Genomic DNA, 19,125 nt, shown 5'->3' with positions numbered 1-19,125 from the left:
CTCCATTCCAAAATCTCCAGGTATTTCCCAAGCCAGAACTGGAAGCCTTAGTAACGGCCCTGCCTCCTGGTGTTCATATGGGGCCTTTCCCCACTTACGGTTTGCGGCGCGCTACTCTCAGCGCGAGCGATTTCCGCTGCGGGGTCGTGTTCCCCACTGCCCCGCGCGGGGCAGTCAGAAGGTGCCGTTTCTTCAGCGTCAGAAATGACGCGCGCTGAGGGGACGTGAGAGCGCAGAGTCGGGGCGGCTGCGTTGTCGCTGCCCGGACTCGTGGGGAGCGCCACTGGACCACGCGCTATTTGGGGACAGTAGCGCGCAGCAAACGGTAAGTGGGGAAAGGCCCATGGTAGATGCCATTGTGACAAAAGGTTGGCTAATTAGTTAAGGTTAAATCGGCGACCTTGGATCTTTCAGACTTATCTGGGAAACAATTCCGTGGCAATCGACACTAGATTAGAGGTCCCAAACCTTTTTTGAGACTGCAGGGAGCTTTGCAATTCTGCCAACAGAATGGTGGCAACCATCCCAGAATGTAATGGGAGTGTGGATATGTACAACCCTAATAGTAAGTCTTCAACATTTCAGGCAGAAGCTCTGTTTAAAAGGATGCCTTTTACGATGAAACTACTGTTGAAGAGCATTTTCTTGCCTACACATAGTTTACCTTCAGTTTCACATTGAAGATCCTTGAGTCATGGGGGCAGCCATAGATGCCACAGCAGGATTGCTAAAGATCTACACAACCACTCTGGTCTCCTAAGGCTAATCAGGTGCCCTGCTGGACCCAATTACTTTGGTGGTCACCAAAAAGGTATCACTGGGCCCCCAGAAACCATGCCGGGGACCCCTGCAATAGATGGTATATGTACAAACCCAATGCAAATGAGGAAGCCAAACCACTAACAAACTGCCCGTTCCAGAGGACTACAGGCATGCTAGCCTGTGGCAGCAAAATGAAAAGGAATCTGGTGCCCCCTTAAAGACAAACGGGCGTCTCGTGCTGTAAGTTCTTGTGATAAAACAAAAGTCCAGTGGCACCTTAAAGAGTAACCTCATCTGCTTTCATATGGACTCCCATCAGTCAGAGTTCACTTCCTCAGATACGTTCTCACGGGCTTGAATCTGTTCCTCAAGATGACTGGCGCTGAAGTCCAAGGCAACGGACTGAAGGCCGAGCCCAGCCTCAAGGCACTTCCGCACGTGCAGAATAATGCACTTTCGACCCACTTCCGCAGTTGTTTGCAAGTGGATTTGGCTACTTTGCACCGAAAATTCCAGAGGCAAAGTTCACTAAAAGTGGATCGAAGGTGCCTTATTCTGCATGTGCGGAAGTGCCCTCGGTTTCTCAAGACTTTCTGCGTGCTCGAGTTCTAGTCCGATGCAGCTTCTCAAACGCAAACCATGTTGGACCCAATGACCCAAAGGCAGGACAGGCATGGCCACTGGAGGAAGGACGAGGAGGCATAAGTGATTTCATTCCCTCACCTCATGCAGGGTCCGCATGGAGCCTCATTCAAACTGGCCCCTACGATAGTCTCAAAACAAGTGATTAAATGACTGATAGCAAAGTTGGGTTGGATTTTTACTCAGTCTCTTTGGTCCAGTTTGCACATTCACCTGGCTTCTGGCTAAACAACAATAAAGGCTGGTTGACCTAAAGTCATTTTGTTCCATGGGAGTTCTATGTGATGGTAGAAAGTGCCATCCAGTTGTAACCAACTGATGGTGATCCCTCAAAAGGTTTTCAAAGCCAGGGACGTTCAGAGATGGTTCACCATGGCCTACCCCTGCAGAGTAACCCTGGTGATGATTTCCTATCCAAGAATTAACCAGGGTTAAGCCCTGCAGAGCTTCCTGGGAACTTCCTGGCACCTGGGCCATCCAGGTAGGGCATCTAGGTGTTATTAATGCAATTATTCCCCTGATCAGGGTGGAGGAGGAAGATCCTACAAAATAAGCCATCACATGGTTGGGTCTGATGATTGGCAGGATGTCATAGTTATTTTGTAGGAGAGCCAGTGCGGTGTAATGGTTAAGAGCAGATAAACTGTTATCTGGTGAAGCAGTTTGTTTCACCACCCCTCGACATGAAGCATACTGGGTTATCTTGGTTAGACACAGTTCTTTCAGAACTCTCTCAGTGGTTGGGTAAGGAAGGGAAGGAGAGTCCTTACAGTCGAGAAAAGCAGGGTACAGATCCAAACTCTTCTTGTTGTTTGTACCCAGAGTGGGAGTGATGGAGACGATCCACACGGAGAAGCTGCCTGGCTGGAAGAATGTGCAAACTGGTCTCAAGAGCGCTGAATGGCACAGAGCATACCCTGATTTTGAAGGACAAAATTGCTCTTCTTTGCCTCATTTACTACAGCAAAGGCAGAATCAGACCAAAATCTGCTGTTATAACCTATCACCACAACTCAAGGGTAATGAAGATTATTACCAATATAACACTCGGCAGATTTTGGCACTCAGAGGGTGCCAAAACCTGAACCCTTGAATACCCAGCATTTTAAAGAATGCTTGTGCAAAACGTGAAAAAGGGTTGCAATTGGTTAAATAATAGTTCAACTGAAGCTCTATTCACGATCTCCAAAATAACAACGCAAAGCAGTTTTCAAAATGAAAAAGTACCGAAGGGACATTATGCAAATAGTTCCCCCCAAAAGTCCTCTGATATCTCGTCAGCTCCAGCAGAGAGTAAAAGACTTTTAATTATTACTGTTACCTTATTAAGAGAAAATTGTGCAAACTCATGTGAAATATTGTGCTTGCGATTGACAGACCCCTAATAACCTCCTGCCAAATTGACACAACTCTTCCACGATTAGCATTTTACAACTGCAGCTTACACAAGATCCTGTATTAACCCCATGCTGGCTGGTCTCCCATTATGAATCCATGTGATCTTTCTGAAGGGAAATGGGAAGCCCGTACAAATTAGTAGAAGAGGTCTGGAAACCTCTGAGATGCTATAACAAGTTCATCCTTACAGCTTGACTTTGGGAACACATCCACACAAAATAATTTTTTCAGGAATGAGCTGAAAGAAGGAGAGGGGAGCTATTTATATATAATTTTTTGTGTTCCTCCCAACACATCCCTTATCATACATATAACAGTCTGAGCTCTTGCTGTTTTGAGGAAACAGCTAACAATTTCCCCCAACAGACTAAAATTGCAGTGTTTTTTTTAAAAAAAATACTGCTTCCACTTGAGATGCTGAAGTGACCGTTGTGCAAAAAGACGCATCAATACCTTATTAATTCACCCTATCAAAGTGGGAGAAGAGAAAACCTCTCAAAATAAGCAAGAAAACGAAACGTGGTTCTACTGACAAGCTAGCCAGTGAGAATCTCCGAATGGCAGCTGAGCACAGATCTCCCGCTGAAATCGAGATCTGTGAAAGACTGGCAGACAACGATGTGTTGGCAAATGCTCCTTTTTAACAAGCCTGTATAAATGGTCGGCCATTTTGACCCGTTGAAAAGGCAAAGCTCTCAACATCTCGCCGGTATCCTTTTGGCATGCACACGCTTGCCACGGTTGCATGGCGTTTACACAGAGGCAAACTGGATTTACTCGAGATGATTAGCAGGAGGCCAATTTATACGTGTCCCCTCCAGCTGCATAGGAATGGCTTCTCTTATGATTACATCCCATGCCAATGCAGGACATACCTAAAAGCTGGAGCTGTACGTCTATACCCAGCGGGATGAATGCATCCTTTCCAACCAATCATCATCAACCTCTCTCCCTCTCAGGCAAGGGACGATCAGATACTGGAATAATTGATGCAATCTGTCCCACCTATAGGGTTTTGGTATTCATGCAGCCACCTGCGATATGATGCAAGTATAGCGAAAGGCCTGTATGAATGGTGCCACCTATGGTAGATTCCAGCTTATCTTGAGTGAATTACCTGCAGCCCAGCCTTGTGTTGTTGGAAAACTACATCCTACATTAAAATAAGTGCTGATTATCCCTTTGTTTCTTTTTTAAAAAGTTCAATGAGAAAGGACTCCATAGTTCTTTCTACAGCCTTAGCTGTGTTGCATTTCACCTGTACTTTCCACATAATCAGCAGTTACAAAATTTTTCTAGATAAACCCTTGCTGGATATGATAGGAGAATTCTCTCCCTTTGCCACTGCAGGGTGTAATTAAATAAACTTCTATACATATAAATTTCTGCCATTTCTGTATCTGGAATACAGAAATGTTTATATATGTGCATATATATATAGACAGATAAATAGATTGGCACTATGTCAGAAACTGGAAACTGCCAACATTCAGCGAAAAAGAAACACTGTATTGACAAACGCCAATGCAAAGGTTGTTAAAATTCACTGGTGAGTGTCAACTGTTCCCAACACACACACGCACACCCACACACACATATATATGCACATATGCAATCTCCTTTGCCTGATTTTCCCCATCCCATTTACCCTTAATAATTGCCAAGAAAATATTCCTTCTCTTCCGAAAATCAATAGTAGACTTTTCTAACAGAATTGCTAGCCCTTATTTAATCCATTCCAAGAGTTCGTACATCTGGTTCCCAAGTTCTCTTTGGTTGGGTTGTAGACATCCTTGATTGGTACCAAATCCTGTCGCCTTCAGGTTCTTGATGAGAATCCAGGTGACCTTTGCTCTCCATGTTCAGCGCAACGGCACAAGCAGCGTTTCCTTTGCTCTCACGCCTCCTTTACGGCTGGCACTGAAGGAAGGTAATGAAGCGTCAGAGTTGTGTGGGCAGACGGTGGTTGGAGCGTCGCGGACCCAGCATTTGCCGAAAGGCTGGGGGAAGAGGACATAGACGGGCAGCTGGTGCCCAGTTTAGTCTGAATGTTTGCTCGTCCGTAGGGGTACATTTTACGTTCTAAGTTTAAAGACCTCGTTTGTGAGTTACTCCCATCAGATTTCCCTTCGAGAAAGTAAGTCAACATTTCACCTTTCCCTTTGACGCTGACTTTGCCACGACAAGCAAACTCATAATTGCACCTTTTCAGTATTCGCTGAACTTCTTCTGTAACCTGTGAGGGGGGGTGGGGGGGAACAATCCAAATTAGTGTTTGATTTGTTAGGCAGTTCAGGACCTATGGCTGTTTTGTCTATTAAGGCCAATTGCCTACACTGGCTTCAGTCTTAACAGCATCTTCCTCAGAAGAAAGGTATTTTTTTAATTTTAATTTTAATTTATTTATTATTTAAATTTATAGACCGCCCAATCCCCAAGGGGCTCTGGGCGGTGCACAACATAATCTATGTACAATATATAACAAGGGTTGCAATAGTGACCATATATACTAAAATTCGTTAAAACCATTAAAACCACGTAAACAGCGGTCAAAACAATAACAATAAAAATGGCGTCCCGCAATCCAATTGCTTTAAAAACCACCCCAAACAGAAGGGAGCAACCAAACTCATCCCTAAAAATAGCAATAAATATGCAAAAACAGATTATAAAATAGGGAGCAAGAGAACCAGGGAGCAAAGCAGGGAAGGGGGGGCGAGGGGGCACACCTCAGCGACTGGACGCTCCAAAGGCCCGGCGGAACAGCTCAGTCTTACAGGCCCTGTGGAATTCACCAAGGTCCCGCAGGGCCTGGACAGCTGGAGGAAGAGTGTTCCACCAGGCCGGGGCCAGGGCTGTAAAGGTCCTGGCCCGTGTGGAGGCCAGCCACATCATTGAGGGGCCAGGAACCATTCATTCCAACACTGGAAAAGGGGAGGTCAACGTTTGGCAATTTCCCACTCCCAAAACAGATTCTCACATATTTCCATCTTCCAATTTTTTTTAGGAGTTCAAAAAGCACTAATAAATGGGAAGGATTTGAGAAAACGACAGTGGATGAGCAACTTGCACAAAAAGAACAAAATTTCTCAAAAACAGAAGAGCAGATGACAAAGTAAATAAAACTGAAAGCTCTGTAATGCAAATATTTTGAGAAATTAAACTAATGATAAAGCAGAAGTTATGGAGGGTAGAACAGAAGCTTTGAATAAAGAGCTGGAAAGAGAATTGGACAATTTAGCTTTACTGGAATTGAGAGAGAAAGAATTATATTTGACGTATTCCCGAAGGCTTTCACGGCCGGATTCAACTGGTTGTTGTGGGTTTTCCGGGCTGCATGCAGAGGTGGGATCCAGCAGGTTCTCACAGGTTCCCGAGAGTAGGTTACTAATTATTTGTGTGTGCCGAGAGGGGGTTACTAATTGGTGATTTTGCCACGTGATTTTTGCCTTAGTTATGCCCCTCCTCTCAGCAGTAGCGCGCAGAACGTGAAGCAGTCTAGCAGGAGGTGCACCGGCGTGCGTGGCAGCCTGCGCCTGCGTGCATTCGTTTCCCGCCCAAGGACCAGCGCAGCGGCTCCGTCCTTGCCACAGCCCCACCCAGGAATGCCCGGCCTCCGGAATGCCCGGCCATCCCCCCGTCATGCCCTGCCCAGCCCCATTGGCGCTACGCCACAGTTTGAATCCCACCACCATGGGAACCTGTTACTAAAAGTTTTGGATCCCACCACTGGCTGCATGACCATGGTCTGGTAGATCTTGTTCGCAATGTTTCGCCTGCATCTGTGGCTGGCATCTTCAGAGGTGTATCACAGAGAGAAGTCCGTTACACTGTGTAACAGTGCGTAACACTGGACACAGTGTGTAACAGACTTCTCTCCCTGCAATGGCTGGGCAATGGTGGGCGGTTCCTCCCTCGCCATGGAGGACAGGGTGGAAGGGAGGCAAATAAAGCACCTCCTGCCTGCCTTCTGCTCAGGAGTGGCTCTGACTGAGTTCTTCAAAAAGATTGCCTGTTTAGTGGTTTTTGAAAAACCCGGGTTGAGAGAAATAACATGGGTAGACTTGTTTTGGGGACTGGACCTGTGTGAAGTCCTCTCCAAATATACACCCGTGTTTCTTGGCCCATGTGGAAGGGGTCTCAGTCAGAGCGTGTTTAGCCTCCCTCAGAAGTTAGGAGGGTGAAGGGATCCATCACAGTTTCCTGCAAGGAAGATCCAGAGCACACTAGTGATAGGCACATAGGGGACCCTCCTTGTTTTTAATGAAATGAGTTTTAAGCTGTATTGTCGAAGGCTTTCACGGCCGGAATCACTTGGGTGCTGTGTGGTTTCCAGGCTGCATGGCCATGTTCTAGCAGCATTCTCTCCTGACGTTTCACCTGCATCTGTGGCTGGCATCTTCAGAGGATCCTCTGAAGATGCCAGCCACAGATGCAGGCAAAACGTCAGGAGAGAATGCTGCTAGAACACGGCCATACAGCCCGGAAACCACACAGCACCCGAGTTTTAAACTGTTTTAAATATGACACTTTTAACACTGCCTCAATCTAATTTCATAGCATTTTGCTTTTTATTATCGATTCTTTGCATTACAGCCTTTGGCCTCATGCAATAAAACTGAGCCGGAGTATGAAAGCACTCACCTGGATTTTACCTTGCACTCCGGTACTATCCATCCTGCTGGCAACATTTACAGTGTTACCCCAGATGTCATATTGGGGTCTTCTGGCACCAATAACGCCAGCCACTACGGGGCCGACGTTAATACCTACAACAAAGACCATGGCCAACAATTTATTTGGATTTTGGTACAGTACCTGTTTCATGTTGCAAAAATGTAAGCAGATCCTTGATAGATTAGAAATTACAGATTTGTAGAATGTGTGCAAAACTCTTTCATCGGTTTATTTTTGTGTATTTCACTGAATGCTAAAGATCACTGAATGCTAAAGAATTGTTACAGGTTAAAATATTTATTTATTTAGTCTTCGCAGCTGCACTTTGGGGATATCCTGGTACCATCATTCTGGTAAAATGTGACCGACTAGTGTCCAGTAAAACATCTGCTGATTGGTCTAAAAAGTTAGGAACAGGTTTAAAAACCTGCTCTGACCTGGATGGCCCAGGTTAGCTGGATCTTGTCAGATCCTGGAAGCTCAGCATGGTTGTTCTTAGCTCTGTGGTGGCGAACCTTTGGCACTCCAGATGTTATGAACTACAATTCCCATCAGCCAATTGGCCATGCTGGCAGGGGCTGATGGGAATTGTAGTCCATAACATCTGGAGTGCCAAAGGTTTGGATGGGAGACCACCAAGGAAGTCCACGGTGGGACACATGTAGGCACTGGCAAACCTTCTTTGATTGTCTCTTGCCTTGAAAATCCTATGGGGCTGCCACAAATTCCCTGTGATTTGATGGCACTGTCCAGAACAAACTTTAAACTTTAAAAAACCAGCTCAGGGGAACTTTGTCAGAGTGCTTGGGGATGCATCTTGGATTGGGGCCTCTCTGCTGGTTGCTCTTTGCCTTTAGGACTGGAACTTCTTTGCTGCTTGCTATTTGCTCTTTCTCCTGACCTGCTTGGAACGCAGGTAACAGCGAGCAACTCTGGCTCTCTCCTTTCTGCCAGATGGCTCACTATCTCCTGCTTGACCTTGGGGGGAGCCATTGGCTTTCACACACTTTTCCTGCTTTCTGCACTGCGTGGGAAAGGGGCAAGATGGGGGTTGGCTTCAGTGGAATTGATTCAGAACTGGCTTTTGCAAAGCCAGGCTTCAGGTGTCCAGTTCAATAGATGCTTCTGACTGATGAAATCCAGAGTGGTCCTTGTGTGGAACCCTCAACCTGACAAACTTCTGTCAAGGAGAGATTTTGTTCTTTTCTGTCTTCCCTTCTTTGATCGCAAATATTTACTTTGTATTGTCTAGATCAGTGATGGCGAACCTTTTCGAGACCGAGTGCCCAAACTGCAATTCAAAACCCACTTATTTAACGCAAAGGGCCAACACAGCAATGTAACCCGAATACTGAGGTTTTAGTTTAGAAAAACAGTTGGCTCCGAGGCGTGCGTTACTCGGGAGTAAGCTTGGTGGTAGTTGGTGGCTTTAAGCAACCGTGCAACTCTTCCAATGGGTGAATCACAACCCTAGGAGGGTTTACTCAGAAGCAAGCCCCATTGCCAGCAACCGAGCTTACTTCCAGGTAAAGGATTGCACTTTAGTTCTTCGTATGAAAATCAGTGGGGTTTAACAGCATTTAACAGGGTTACCTACACTGCTTCCCAAAACTAGGTCTTAGGTTTAATCCTAATAATTAAGCCCAGCGACTCAGGCCAGCCTAGATGTGTGTGTGGGGGGACTCTATTTGTGCGTGCCCACAGAGAGGGCTCTGAGTGCCACCTCTGGCACCTGTGCCATAGGTTCGCCATCACTGGTCTAGATACACAGAAGAAAATAGTTTAAACTGTTCTTCCAATTCGTGGACGCCATTTATGACTTGGTTAGACAAGCAAACACCCGCATGAGGAATGACAGGAGCGACTCACACAACTGTAACTATACGGACCCAAGTCTTGGAAACGTGACTTACCAACTCGGAGAACAAAATCATTATAAGACTGATAGTTGATTTCATCAAGAACGTCAAACATTTCTATTGAAAAATCAGCAAGGGTACTAAGATGGGAATAAATTGATTTCTTTGCCTAGATTAAAAAAAAAAAAGAGGGAGGTTATGTTATTTATTCATTCATTTATCCCAGTTGTTTTTTCTCAAACTAAAATCAAGGTGACTTCAAGCATATTTAAAAATTAAAGCACTTCAAAAAAATAATACATATTATTGATATTAAAAGACAAAACACACATACATTTTAAATGGAAAGGAAAGAAGAAAAAGGGGAAAAATACAAAAGGAAAAAAGAAATAATTCAATACTGATTTTAAGGAGTGATACTCTTATCTCGTTACGGCTTGGTTGATATAGCTCAGAAGACAAACTTATAATGTTTTTACATTAATATCTAGGTTCAGGTTATCCAATGGTGATTAAGTTATAGTAATGTATAGATTCCGGTAATTCTATAGTCTTATATCTTACCACCAAACTAGTCAATCAAATAACAATAATAACAGGGAGATAGAGATCACTGTAGGGTTTAAAAAACACCTCCCCTTTCCCCCTCCCCTCCAACAAATTCCCTTTTTGGACTGCCCCTACAGAATTCCTTATGTTAGTTATATATATGATGATTACTAATACTTTGTACTCAATTGTACTAATTAGAGGAAAATAATTTAAAAAGAGAGGAAACTCTATTCTATCAAAGATAGAAAAAAGAACAACGAGACCAGGTCTCAAAACTGTTATATAGTCTGCAATATGTAATGGTTAATTAGATTTTCAGTACCCTATTGGTTCTAATACAATTTCATCTGTTTTTGAGATATATGTAAACCACTTTCGCCATCTATCTATCTATCTATCTATCTATCTATCTATCTATCTATCTATCTATCTATCTATCTATCTATCTATCTATCTATCTATCTATCTATCTATCTATCTATCTATCTATCTATCTATCTATCTATCTATCTATCTATCTATCTATCTATCTATCTATCTATCTATCTATCTATCTATCTATCTATCTATCTATCTATCTATCTATCTATCTATCTATCTATCTATCATCTCCCTCCCTCCCTCCCTCCCTCCCTCCCTCTCCAAGGGAAGATGCTTCAAAAATTAAAGCATTTTTTAAACAATACAGTGACAGGGATGGCAGCCTCCAGGTGGGACTTGAAGATCCCCCAGAATTACAGCTCCTCTCGGGCCTAGAGAGCTCAGTGCTCATAGAGAAAATGGCTGCTCTGAAGGGCAGACTCTAGGGCAACAGTTCTCAACCTTCCTAATGTCGTAACCCTTTAATACAGTTCCTCATGTTGTGGTGACCCCCAACCATAATATATCTGTACCATGGGAACTTAATCTGGATGCTGATTGGTCTTAGGTGACCCCTGCGAAAGGGTCGTTCGACCCACAAAGGGGTTGCGACCCACAAGTTGAGAACCACTGCTCTAGGGCCGTGGTGGCGAACCTATGGCACTCCAGATGTTCATGGACTACAATTCCCATCAGCCCCTGCCAGTAGGGGATGGGAATTGTAGTCCATGAACATCTGGAGTGCCATAGGTTCGCCACCACTGCTCTAAGGTATTGTACCCCACTGAGACCCCCTGTCCTCTACAGACTCCACCCCTGCAACTGACAACCCGAGTTTAACATTAACATAAAGACGCCATTCAGATTTTTTAGAATTATCTACAAGGCCTGTCTAAGTACAGTTTGAAAAGTTGTCTTTTGGAACACTGGTATACTTCTATAAAGGGAATGTTTTAAAAGTTTCTGCGACTGTTTTTTTTTTTTTTTGGTATATGGGGAAAGGAGAGGCAGGTCTCCTCCCGGAGACCAGAGCGTGAGCAGTTTGCTCAAAGAGGGGAATTTCCTAAGGTATGCTGGATGCTAGGCTTTGCAGATTTACAAGCACCATGAAATGGTCCTCCTGATAGTAACTTGGTTACCAGTGTAGGTCACATATTTTCACAGCGCGAAGGGGATAAACAAAACACTACCTATGACAACAGGACTGATGACAACATGGATGGTGCAAAAATGGTGCAAAGGTCCCCCCCCCCCACCCACCCCGAACCTTTATATCCCTTTTGGAAGAGAATGTGTGGAATTTTCTCATGTTATTACAGTCAATCTGGAAAGGAGTGCGAATCAGATAAGCTGATTTAAAAGCAGCTCTGCTGGAAAGTGGGGCAAAAAAAATGCCTCCAAGAAATTAGATGGGCCAGCAGATTTGGACTGAATCAGTATTGTCTACTCTGATGGGCAGCACATCTCCACAGTCTCACACAAAGGTCTTCCACAGCACCGATTACTGGATGCCAGGAATTGAAACTGAGATTTCCTGCTTGACAAGTGGAGGTGCTACCACCAAGCCACCCCCCTCCCCTTACATTGGCAGCTGCTACAGTAAGAATGTTCCTAATATTTCACAATGGGAGTTCCAAACTGCGTCCCTTACGCAGCCCTGTGTCTAGAACTGGGGCAAAACACCCTGCAACATAAAGCTTGGCTCAGAGCCTTCAGATTTTGGCTCCGCCTTCACTACCTGCCATCCGAACACTCCCTTGTCTCATTGACACTACAGGACACGCAGGCTAACCCCTGGTTTTCTCTAATCGAGAGAAAGATTATTTCCATCGGCCTGCCTATTGAATCACTCTACCTAATGTCCTATTCAGAAGTGTACAATAGGCTCAGAGATCGGCTTTTAGATCTAGAATTTGCAAATTTACATCTAGCAGCCAAATGAACCTGCTCTCCAACACAACTCCTAATTCCATACTTTAACGAACCCACGCGCAAGGAGAGCCCTTACCATTGCACGTTTTAACGTTATGCCCTCTGCCCTATTAATAGGTTCAGCAATTTAGATAAATCCGCAAGGTTATGCAGTTGCAAACTTAATGTGGTTGAAACCCTGACTCACCAACTCTTGCACTGCACCAGATTTGATAACATCAGATCTAAATATACCAACTTACATTTTTTCTTCCAATCTGGGCTGCCTGATATGACTAGGTTATCTCTATTGTTAAACAACTCGGACCCCGGTCTTTGTGAAGAGATCGCCAATTTCATTGCGGAGATAGTTGAGAGTTCCCAGTAGAACGTATTTGTTGTGCTCCCCGTGGAGCCTTTTATCTATCATGTATCCATGCAAGTGTTCCTGATTTATGTAACTCTTTCTGACTATGCCAATAAAGGCTTATGTATGTATGTATGTATGTATGTATGTATGTATGTATGTATGTATGTATGTATGTATGTATGTATGTATGTATGTAATATTTCATTCACAATAGGTCTGTCAAACTTGGGAAGGATACTCATTGAACTTTATGAAGATGTTCTCAAATTACCAGATGTAGGATCCTTCTTCCCAAACTGTGCACAGACTAACAAATGTCTAGGATCAGGCACTGTGTTACCTGTGCCCATTCTAGACATTACTAGCCAGATCTAGCACCTGCACCTGTTTTCTACACAAGTCCAAAGGGTGGGTTAAAAAGACATTCACTAAACGACTCATAGAGTTGGGTTCTCGAAGGAGAGAGTTGCACTGCCAGCCCTTGGATGTGGCCCCACAACTGCGTCACCCCAACCTTTCTTAGAGGGGAATTAGAGGGCCCCGAAGGGCTTTAGAAATCAGTGAAAAGCTGTGATGGTTTTGCAATGAGACACGCGCCTAGTAGTGCTTCGAACAGCAGGCTCTGCCAACATGGAGTTAAACGCGACCAGCCCTGACTTTGTAGCAAATATAAAATATACTTGACAAAATATATTTAGCTCCGATTCATTATTTGCCCCGAGTTACCCAATAACAAGTTGTTTTCAGAATTGTAGTTCAAAGAGCATTTATCCCAGACAGAGTTGAACACCTCCGCCCCTCTGATTGGCTGGGTGCCTGAGAACATACCGATATGAAGCGGAAAGCATTCATTCAAGCACAGGACTTAGTCGAAGGTTGTATCATCAAGGAAATTACACATAAATACACATTTCTGTAAACTTCCACGAGGAACACAGAAAAACTACACAAGGAAGGGCAGAAGGGTATCAGTTAAATGGCATTTTTGAAATCATAAGATTAAGTGGGATGTGTTCCAAGTAGGTACGGATAACTAGTTTCGCTGTCGCTTTATGGGAGGGGTGTGTGTTTTGTTTTGTTTTTGCTTCATTCAATGAGGTCAATAGCCTCACAGGGTTCACGGACAGTAATTCTGGCTTGCTGGCTTTTGCCCTCAAAGTCAACGTGCACTTAACAGAGCAATTCACCTAACACAAGGAGTGCCCCTATTAAATATAAACACTGATTAAAACCTGTGGGGAAAAAAAATCACGTATGAAAGAAGGGGAGAAATTGACCGCAGGGAACTGGGCAATCTTTTTTCAACCGAGAAGAGCTTTTCAAAAAGTATAATTATGGGAGAAATTGTGCTTAGAGGAAGAATGGGAGCAATTCCTCCTCCTCAGGAATCCTCTGAGATGTAAGGGGAAAGATTTCCTGTCACCTCACACCTTTGAACCCAAGCCTGTTTCCTGTCAGCCTCACTGCCAGCGATTAGCTGGCAATACACATGTGTAGTAGCTTCTGCATTCCACAAAAATTGAGTTTGGTGGGCAAGTAAGGGACTCATTCTGACTCCACCTCCATTTTTCTGTCTTTATCCTTTATCCTTTTTCTGCCTACCTTCCCTCCACTCCCCAACACATCCATATACCCAGCACAATTTATTAAGAATTCGTATTCCATCTCATTTTGGACAATGGTCTCAGTGTGAATCGAAAAATCTGCACAGTGTGGCCATGTACAGATAGGGGATATTTTTCAACAAGCCTGGGGGAAACCCCAGAGTTGCAGAAACAATATGAATTACAGAAATACACTGCTGGGTTTTTTTAAAAAAAGTCATAGAATCAATGTCTACTTCTTTAGGAAATGCACAGCACTGAGATCTTGTGAGAGATACTATGAGACTGCAGTGGTCATTTTGGGGGTTGCTAGACAGCCTCTAGTCACCATAGTGTAGGACCATGGTGGCGAACCTTTGGCACTCCAGATGTTATGGACTACGATTCCCATCAGCCCCTGCCAGCATGGCCAATTGGCCGTGCTGGCAGGAGCTGATGGGAATTGTAGTCCATAACATCTGGAGTGCCAAAGGTTCGATACCACTGGTGTAGGATTTCAGGTGTTGGAGTTGGTTAAAGAGGATGAAAAATAGAAGGGTTGGAAGATTTACCTACAAAGGGGTGGAGCATCAAAGATAACAATGGAAAACTGAAGATGGGAGAAAAAGATGGTTAGGTAGGTAGAAAGGAGGAAAAGAGAGAGATGGGAGGCATGGCTGAAAGAAGGCAAAGAGGAAAAGCAAGAGGGAGAGAAGGAAAGGGAATATGAAACGCCTCCTGGAGTCTTCTCTCATTATTTGTGTCTGCATGAGGATAAGACTCAAAATCCATGGAAAACTGCAGTTGAGCTGTGAAGCCAGTGAGTGGAAGCTCAGCAATTGTCCGATTTTTAAAAATGGATTACCTCAGACTGACAGGGAAAGAGTGAAGAAATAGCGTGAATTCATAATTGTGTTCATTTGTGGTCGCTAGATGACTGAGACTTTGTTTCTGTTCAGTAGGTAATGTCACAGAATCATAGAATCAGAGGACCATTCCGCACGGGCCAGATAGACTGGCGTGGGGCCGGTAAAAACACCGTTGTGGGGGAGCCAAGAGGAGCGCAGAGGCAGCGGTGCATTTTCCCCACAACAGTGTTTTTTTTGGACTCGCTCAGTGGAAAATGGTGGTGTCCTCCGGGTGCTCAGCAAAAGGCACCGGGTGGATGCTGATGTTTTCACAACACCTGCGCAGATACCTCTTACCTTATCCCCTGGCCACTGTCGCTCTGGAGAGGCCAGGAACATGCCTTCTGGCCTCCAGCCCTGGAGGCGTTGCCATGGCCACAGGGGCACGTCCCCTGGCCTCTCTAGTGTAACGGCGACTGAGTGACAAGGTAAGAGGCACCTGTGCTGGTGTGCCTGTGCGAACGCGGCCCCGTGGGCTGCTGGGGCTGTTCGCAGGGCATCGTGTGAACGGCCCTGGGGGGTGCACCGGCATCGACTATGCCGTTGCACCTCCGCTCGTGAGGTATTCTGTACTTGCACAAATAACATTCTCTTAACAAATGGCAGAGCTATAGGGTTGGAGCCATTCCTCCTCATAAGCCAGGGAGAAACTTACAAGTTTACATGCACTAATGCCGTGGTGGCGAACCTTTGGCACTCCAGATGTTATGGATTACAATTCCCATCAGCCCCTGCCAGCATGACCATGGTGGCAGGGGCTGATGGGAATTGTAGTCCATAACATCTGGAGTGCCAAAGGTTCGCCACCACGGCACTAATGGCTTGCTCACTGTTCTATCTAAATACAGAATTATTGACTTATGAAAGGTGTCTGAATCAGTATCAGGCACTCAAAAAAGGGAGGAAAAAACATGTACACATTGCCAGGAATCACAAGGATCACCAATCAATTGGTGTAATTTTTGACATACAGGTAGGCTGCTTAGTTCACTGTCCTCCATAATTTTTAACACATTTATATGCAACAAACTTATCATACCTCCTTCGCAATGAAAATGGCATGCTCAGTTCTTTTCTAGAAACCACGTCATGCAAAATAACCAGGCTTTTTCACACGTGACACTAAGAATGCCTTTCCGAGTATAAGTCACCTCTTCTGAATATGTTGTGCAGAGCACTCTAACGACCAAACACCAGGTACAAAGAAAAAGTGAAGGCTGTTTTTGCTTCTCATGCTGCTCTAAAATGCTGGACTGGATGGAACCCGAGTCCAATCCAGCAAGACTCTGCCTATGTTGTGATTTACTGGTGCTATCGAAAGTTAATGCCAGTCATTTTAATGCTGAACAGATGTTCTTATCAAGGGGATTTTCCGCATTTTCCTTTTCCTTGCTACTGTTCATTCTGCCCCCCCCCCCCCGGTCTTTTTTCCCCCAGGTCCATATGGTTGTCAATTTCATACGGGTTTTCTCAGTTCCATGTTTCTCCCTCTAGTGGTCTATTTGATATCACACAGAAGTTTGATATCACACAGACTGAATAAATTGTGATATTTGATATCACACAGTGAAGTTTGATATCACACAGACTGAATAAATTGTGATCCTTAGAAGATATGGTCGGAGGCCGGAGGTTTTTTTAGTAATGTCACTATAGGTTTTAGCAAGACTGCACAGGCACTTTACAGGTGTAGTTATATTAACTTTTTAATCTTTTGTCATAATCAAATGTATTTTACCTACTACTTGCTTTTTCGCGAGTTGACCTTTTAGTAAACAGTCACCGAGTGTGTATAAGTACAATAATAATTATATTAGTGTCGTAAATATTCCTTCTTGTAAATACCATAGATTATGTAATATTTTGTATAGTGCTTTCAGTACTCTTATTATAGATTATAGATTATGCAACATTTGAATAGTGCTTCTAGTACTCTTTTGTCTCTATATATACTACGGCAGTGGTGGCGAACCTTTGGCACTCCAGATGTTATGGACTACAATTCTCATCAGCCCCTGCCAGCATGGCCAATTGGCCATGCTGGTAGGGGCTGATGGGAATTGTAGTCCATAACATCTGGAGTGCCAAAGGTTCGCCACCATGGTACTATGGTAATGGTACCTTGAAACTGATGTACCCTGATCTTGTACTACTGGTCGCTGACTGTAAATAAAATGACTTAATAAAAGATATCACACAGATTTAAAGCCATCCTGACCTCTTCAGATTTAAATGACAGGTTTTCCTGCCAGTCCTAAACCTGATATTTCTAATTGACCACTAGAAGGAGGAACACATATGTGCAGTCCCCTCCCCTGAAGAAATGAGAACTTTAGAAGTGGGGAAAGTAAGAATGAGGAAAAGCCCAAGGTGGGGTTTGTCTTTGATTTACAAGTGTGGAGATTGCAATAGCATTCTTAGCATCTTTTGTCAAAACGCCCTGGGAAGAGACAACAGAAGGCAATCGTACCTTGGTGCCAGTAGTTGGCACAAGTCCCACCGCTGCCATGTAAGTGCTGCCAATCGTCTTGATTTTTTCAATATCTCTATAATATTCTTTGTCCATAAGCTTTGTTTAAAACATAAAACTGTTAAACATTACATAATATTTTAGACAAGAAAGAACAGTTACATGCATGATTATTATATTTATTTTTCCCCCTTTGAATGAGAGTCCTTTTTTTTGGTTTTGCCAATAGGCACCGTCAGTGAGCCTAGAATAGATGGAGGTATTTCGATTTGGTGTGATATCATCTGCAAAAGCCAAGTTCAGCATGATGGAACTAAGCTGGAAATCTGCACAGTTATTCTCACCTCCTTCTGCCCTGTTTGGTTGATACAAGCAATAACATGGAAATAATTTAACAAACTGAAAAGAAGAATCTCTGTCCTTTTATGCTATAAAAAGCTTAATTCCTTCCTTATCGCATTGTTGCAGGAAATGATGCTCTATCAGTGGCGTAGCACCAACGGGGCAGGGGGCGATGCCCCGGGCACACACTGCGGTGGGGTGGGGATGGGGTATTGCGGGGGCGGGGCCATGGCACAGAGCATGTGCACGGCCCGGGCACAGTTTCCCCTCACTCCGCCCCTGTGCTTTACCACATGAAGTGATGTGGACAGTGGGGGAAATTATGGACTGAGTATGAAGTGGTAAATGAAGCGCTGGACCACAGCACTCCATGTGACATAATATGATCAAGCAAAATAGTGCATCAGTGGGTAGGCTTAACTAGCGGAAATATAACTCTTCAGCTTGTATGCCTATTAAATCAAAAAAATGGGAGTATAAAACTAATTCTTATGGAGTGACCAATAAACAAACTAAATTCTGGCAAAAAAAAGAAATGCAGAAAAATTAAATCTTCCCAGAACCAATTTAATCTCAATTTTCTGCCTTGGATCATTCAATTATATCAGCTCAGTTGGAATTAACCAGGGGCAGGAATTATAAAGTTAAGAACAAAAAGACTGCTGCATTATCAACATTACGATGACTTTACCAAGATTCCCTTAAAATGGCACCCTCACTGACAGAAACCTTCTGTTTCTGTTATTATTGTTAAACTTCTGCCTTAATAACATAAACTTTTGCCCTTACCTCGTCGAAATCTGCAATGATTTCATTTAACAGGCGTAAACACTCTACTCCCATGTTGTTTCCATCCAGCTCAATGTAAAAATCGTTGAAATTTGGAATGGAAGCAAACAGCACTCCCACTTGTGAATATGACTGGTAATACAGGTCCTGAAATTATCGGATTGTATTTTGTGTTAAGCTAAAAAAAATAAATTCAGTTCAAGCAAGCAAGCAAGCAAACAAAATGCCCGTAAAATTATCAGGAAAACATTCCACATTTAAGTCCACTCTTTGTCGTAGTGGTGGGAAAGCCACGAAACGTACAAAGAAAGCTGTGGGTGCGCTTTGCTAGGGTGGCTGCTTCTTCAACTGCTTACCCCAGTGGTCTCAGGGGTGGGATTCAGGGAGCCTTCCAAGCTTTTTAAAGGATGGACCTGGTCTACCTAATCCAGAGGGTGAGCAGCTAGGGGCAGCACTGTTTCCGCACCGTCGCGCCACCTCCACAGGGGGTTCACATGCATAG

General features: G+C 44.1%; 1 protein-coding gene across 5 annotated transcripts in view; it reads right to left on the bottom strand.

The window, feature by feature from the left end:
- Positions 1-262: 262 nt before the first annotated feature.
- ADCY1 (adenylate cyclase 1) overlaps positions 263-19,125 on the bottom strand; it is a 274,661-nt gene continuing 255,798 nt past the window's right edge. Inside the window, exons 16-20 of one of the 5 annotated variants that reach the window (XM_048510692.1) lie at positions 18,624-18,770; positions 17,493-17,591; positions 9,393-9,507; positions 7,447-7,571; positions 263-5,038 (exon numbers count right to left, since the gene is read on the bottom strand). In XM_048510692.1, coding sequence (XP_048366649.1) covers positions 4,700-5,038; positions 7,447-7,571; positions 9,393-9,507; positions 17,493-17,591; positions 18,624-18,770 — 825 coding nt within the window. In that variant the 3' untranslated portion in view covers positions 263-4,699. Of the gene's footprint in view, positions 5,039-7,446; positions 7,572-9,392; positions 9,508-17,470; positions 17,611-18,623; positions 18,802-19,125 lie in introns of those variants that run through there. The other 4 variants (XR_007245741.1, XM_048510693.1, XR_007245742.1 and 1 more) reach the window with 4 other exon arrangements.

Source organism: Sphaerodactylus townsendi, linkage group LG11 (assembly GCF_021028975.2).
Source record: "Sphaerodactylus townsendi isolate TG3544 linkage group LG11, MPM_Stown_v2.3, whole genome shotgun sequence".
NCBI classification, from domain to species: Eukaryota; Metazoa; Chordata; class Lepidosauria; order Squamata; family Sphaerodactylidae; genus Sphaerodactylus; species Sphaerodactylus townsendi.
Note: the sequence above shows the minus strand (reverse complement) of the source record. Positions and strands in the feature narration are given on the sequence as shown.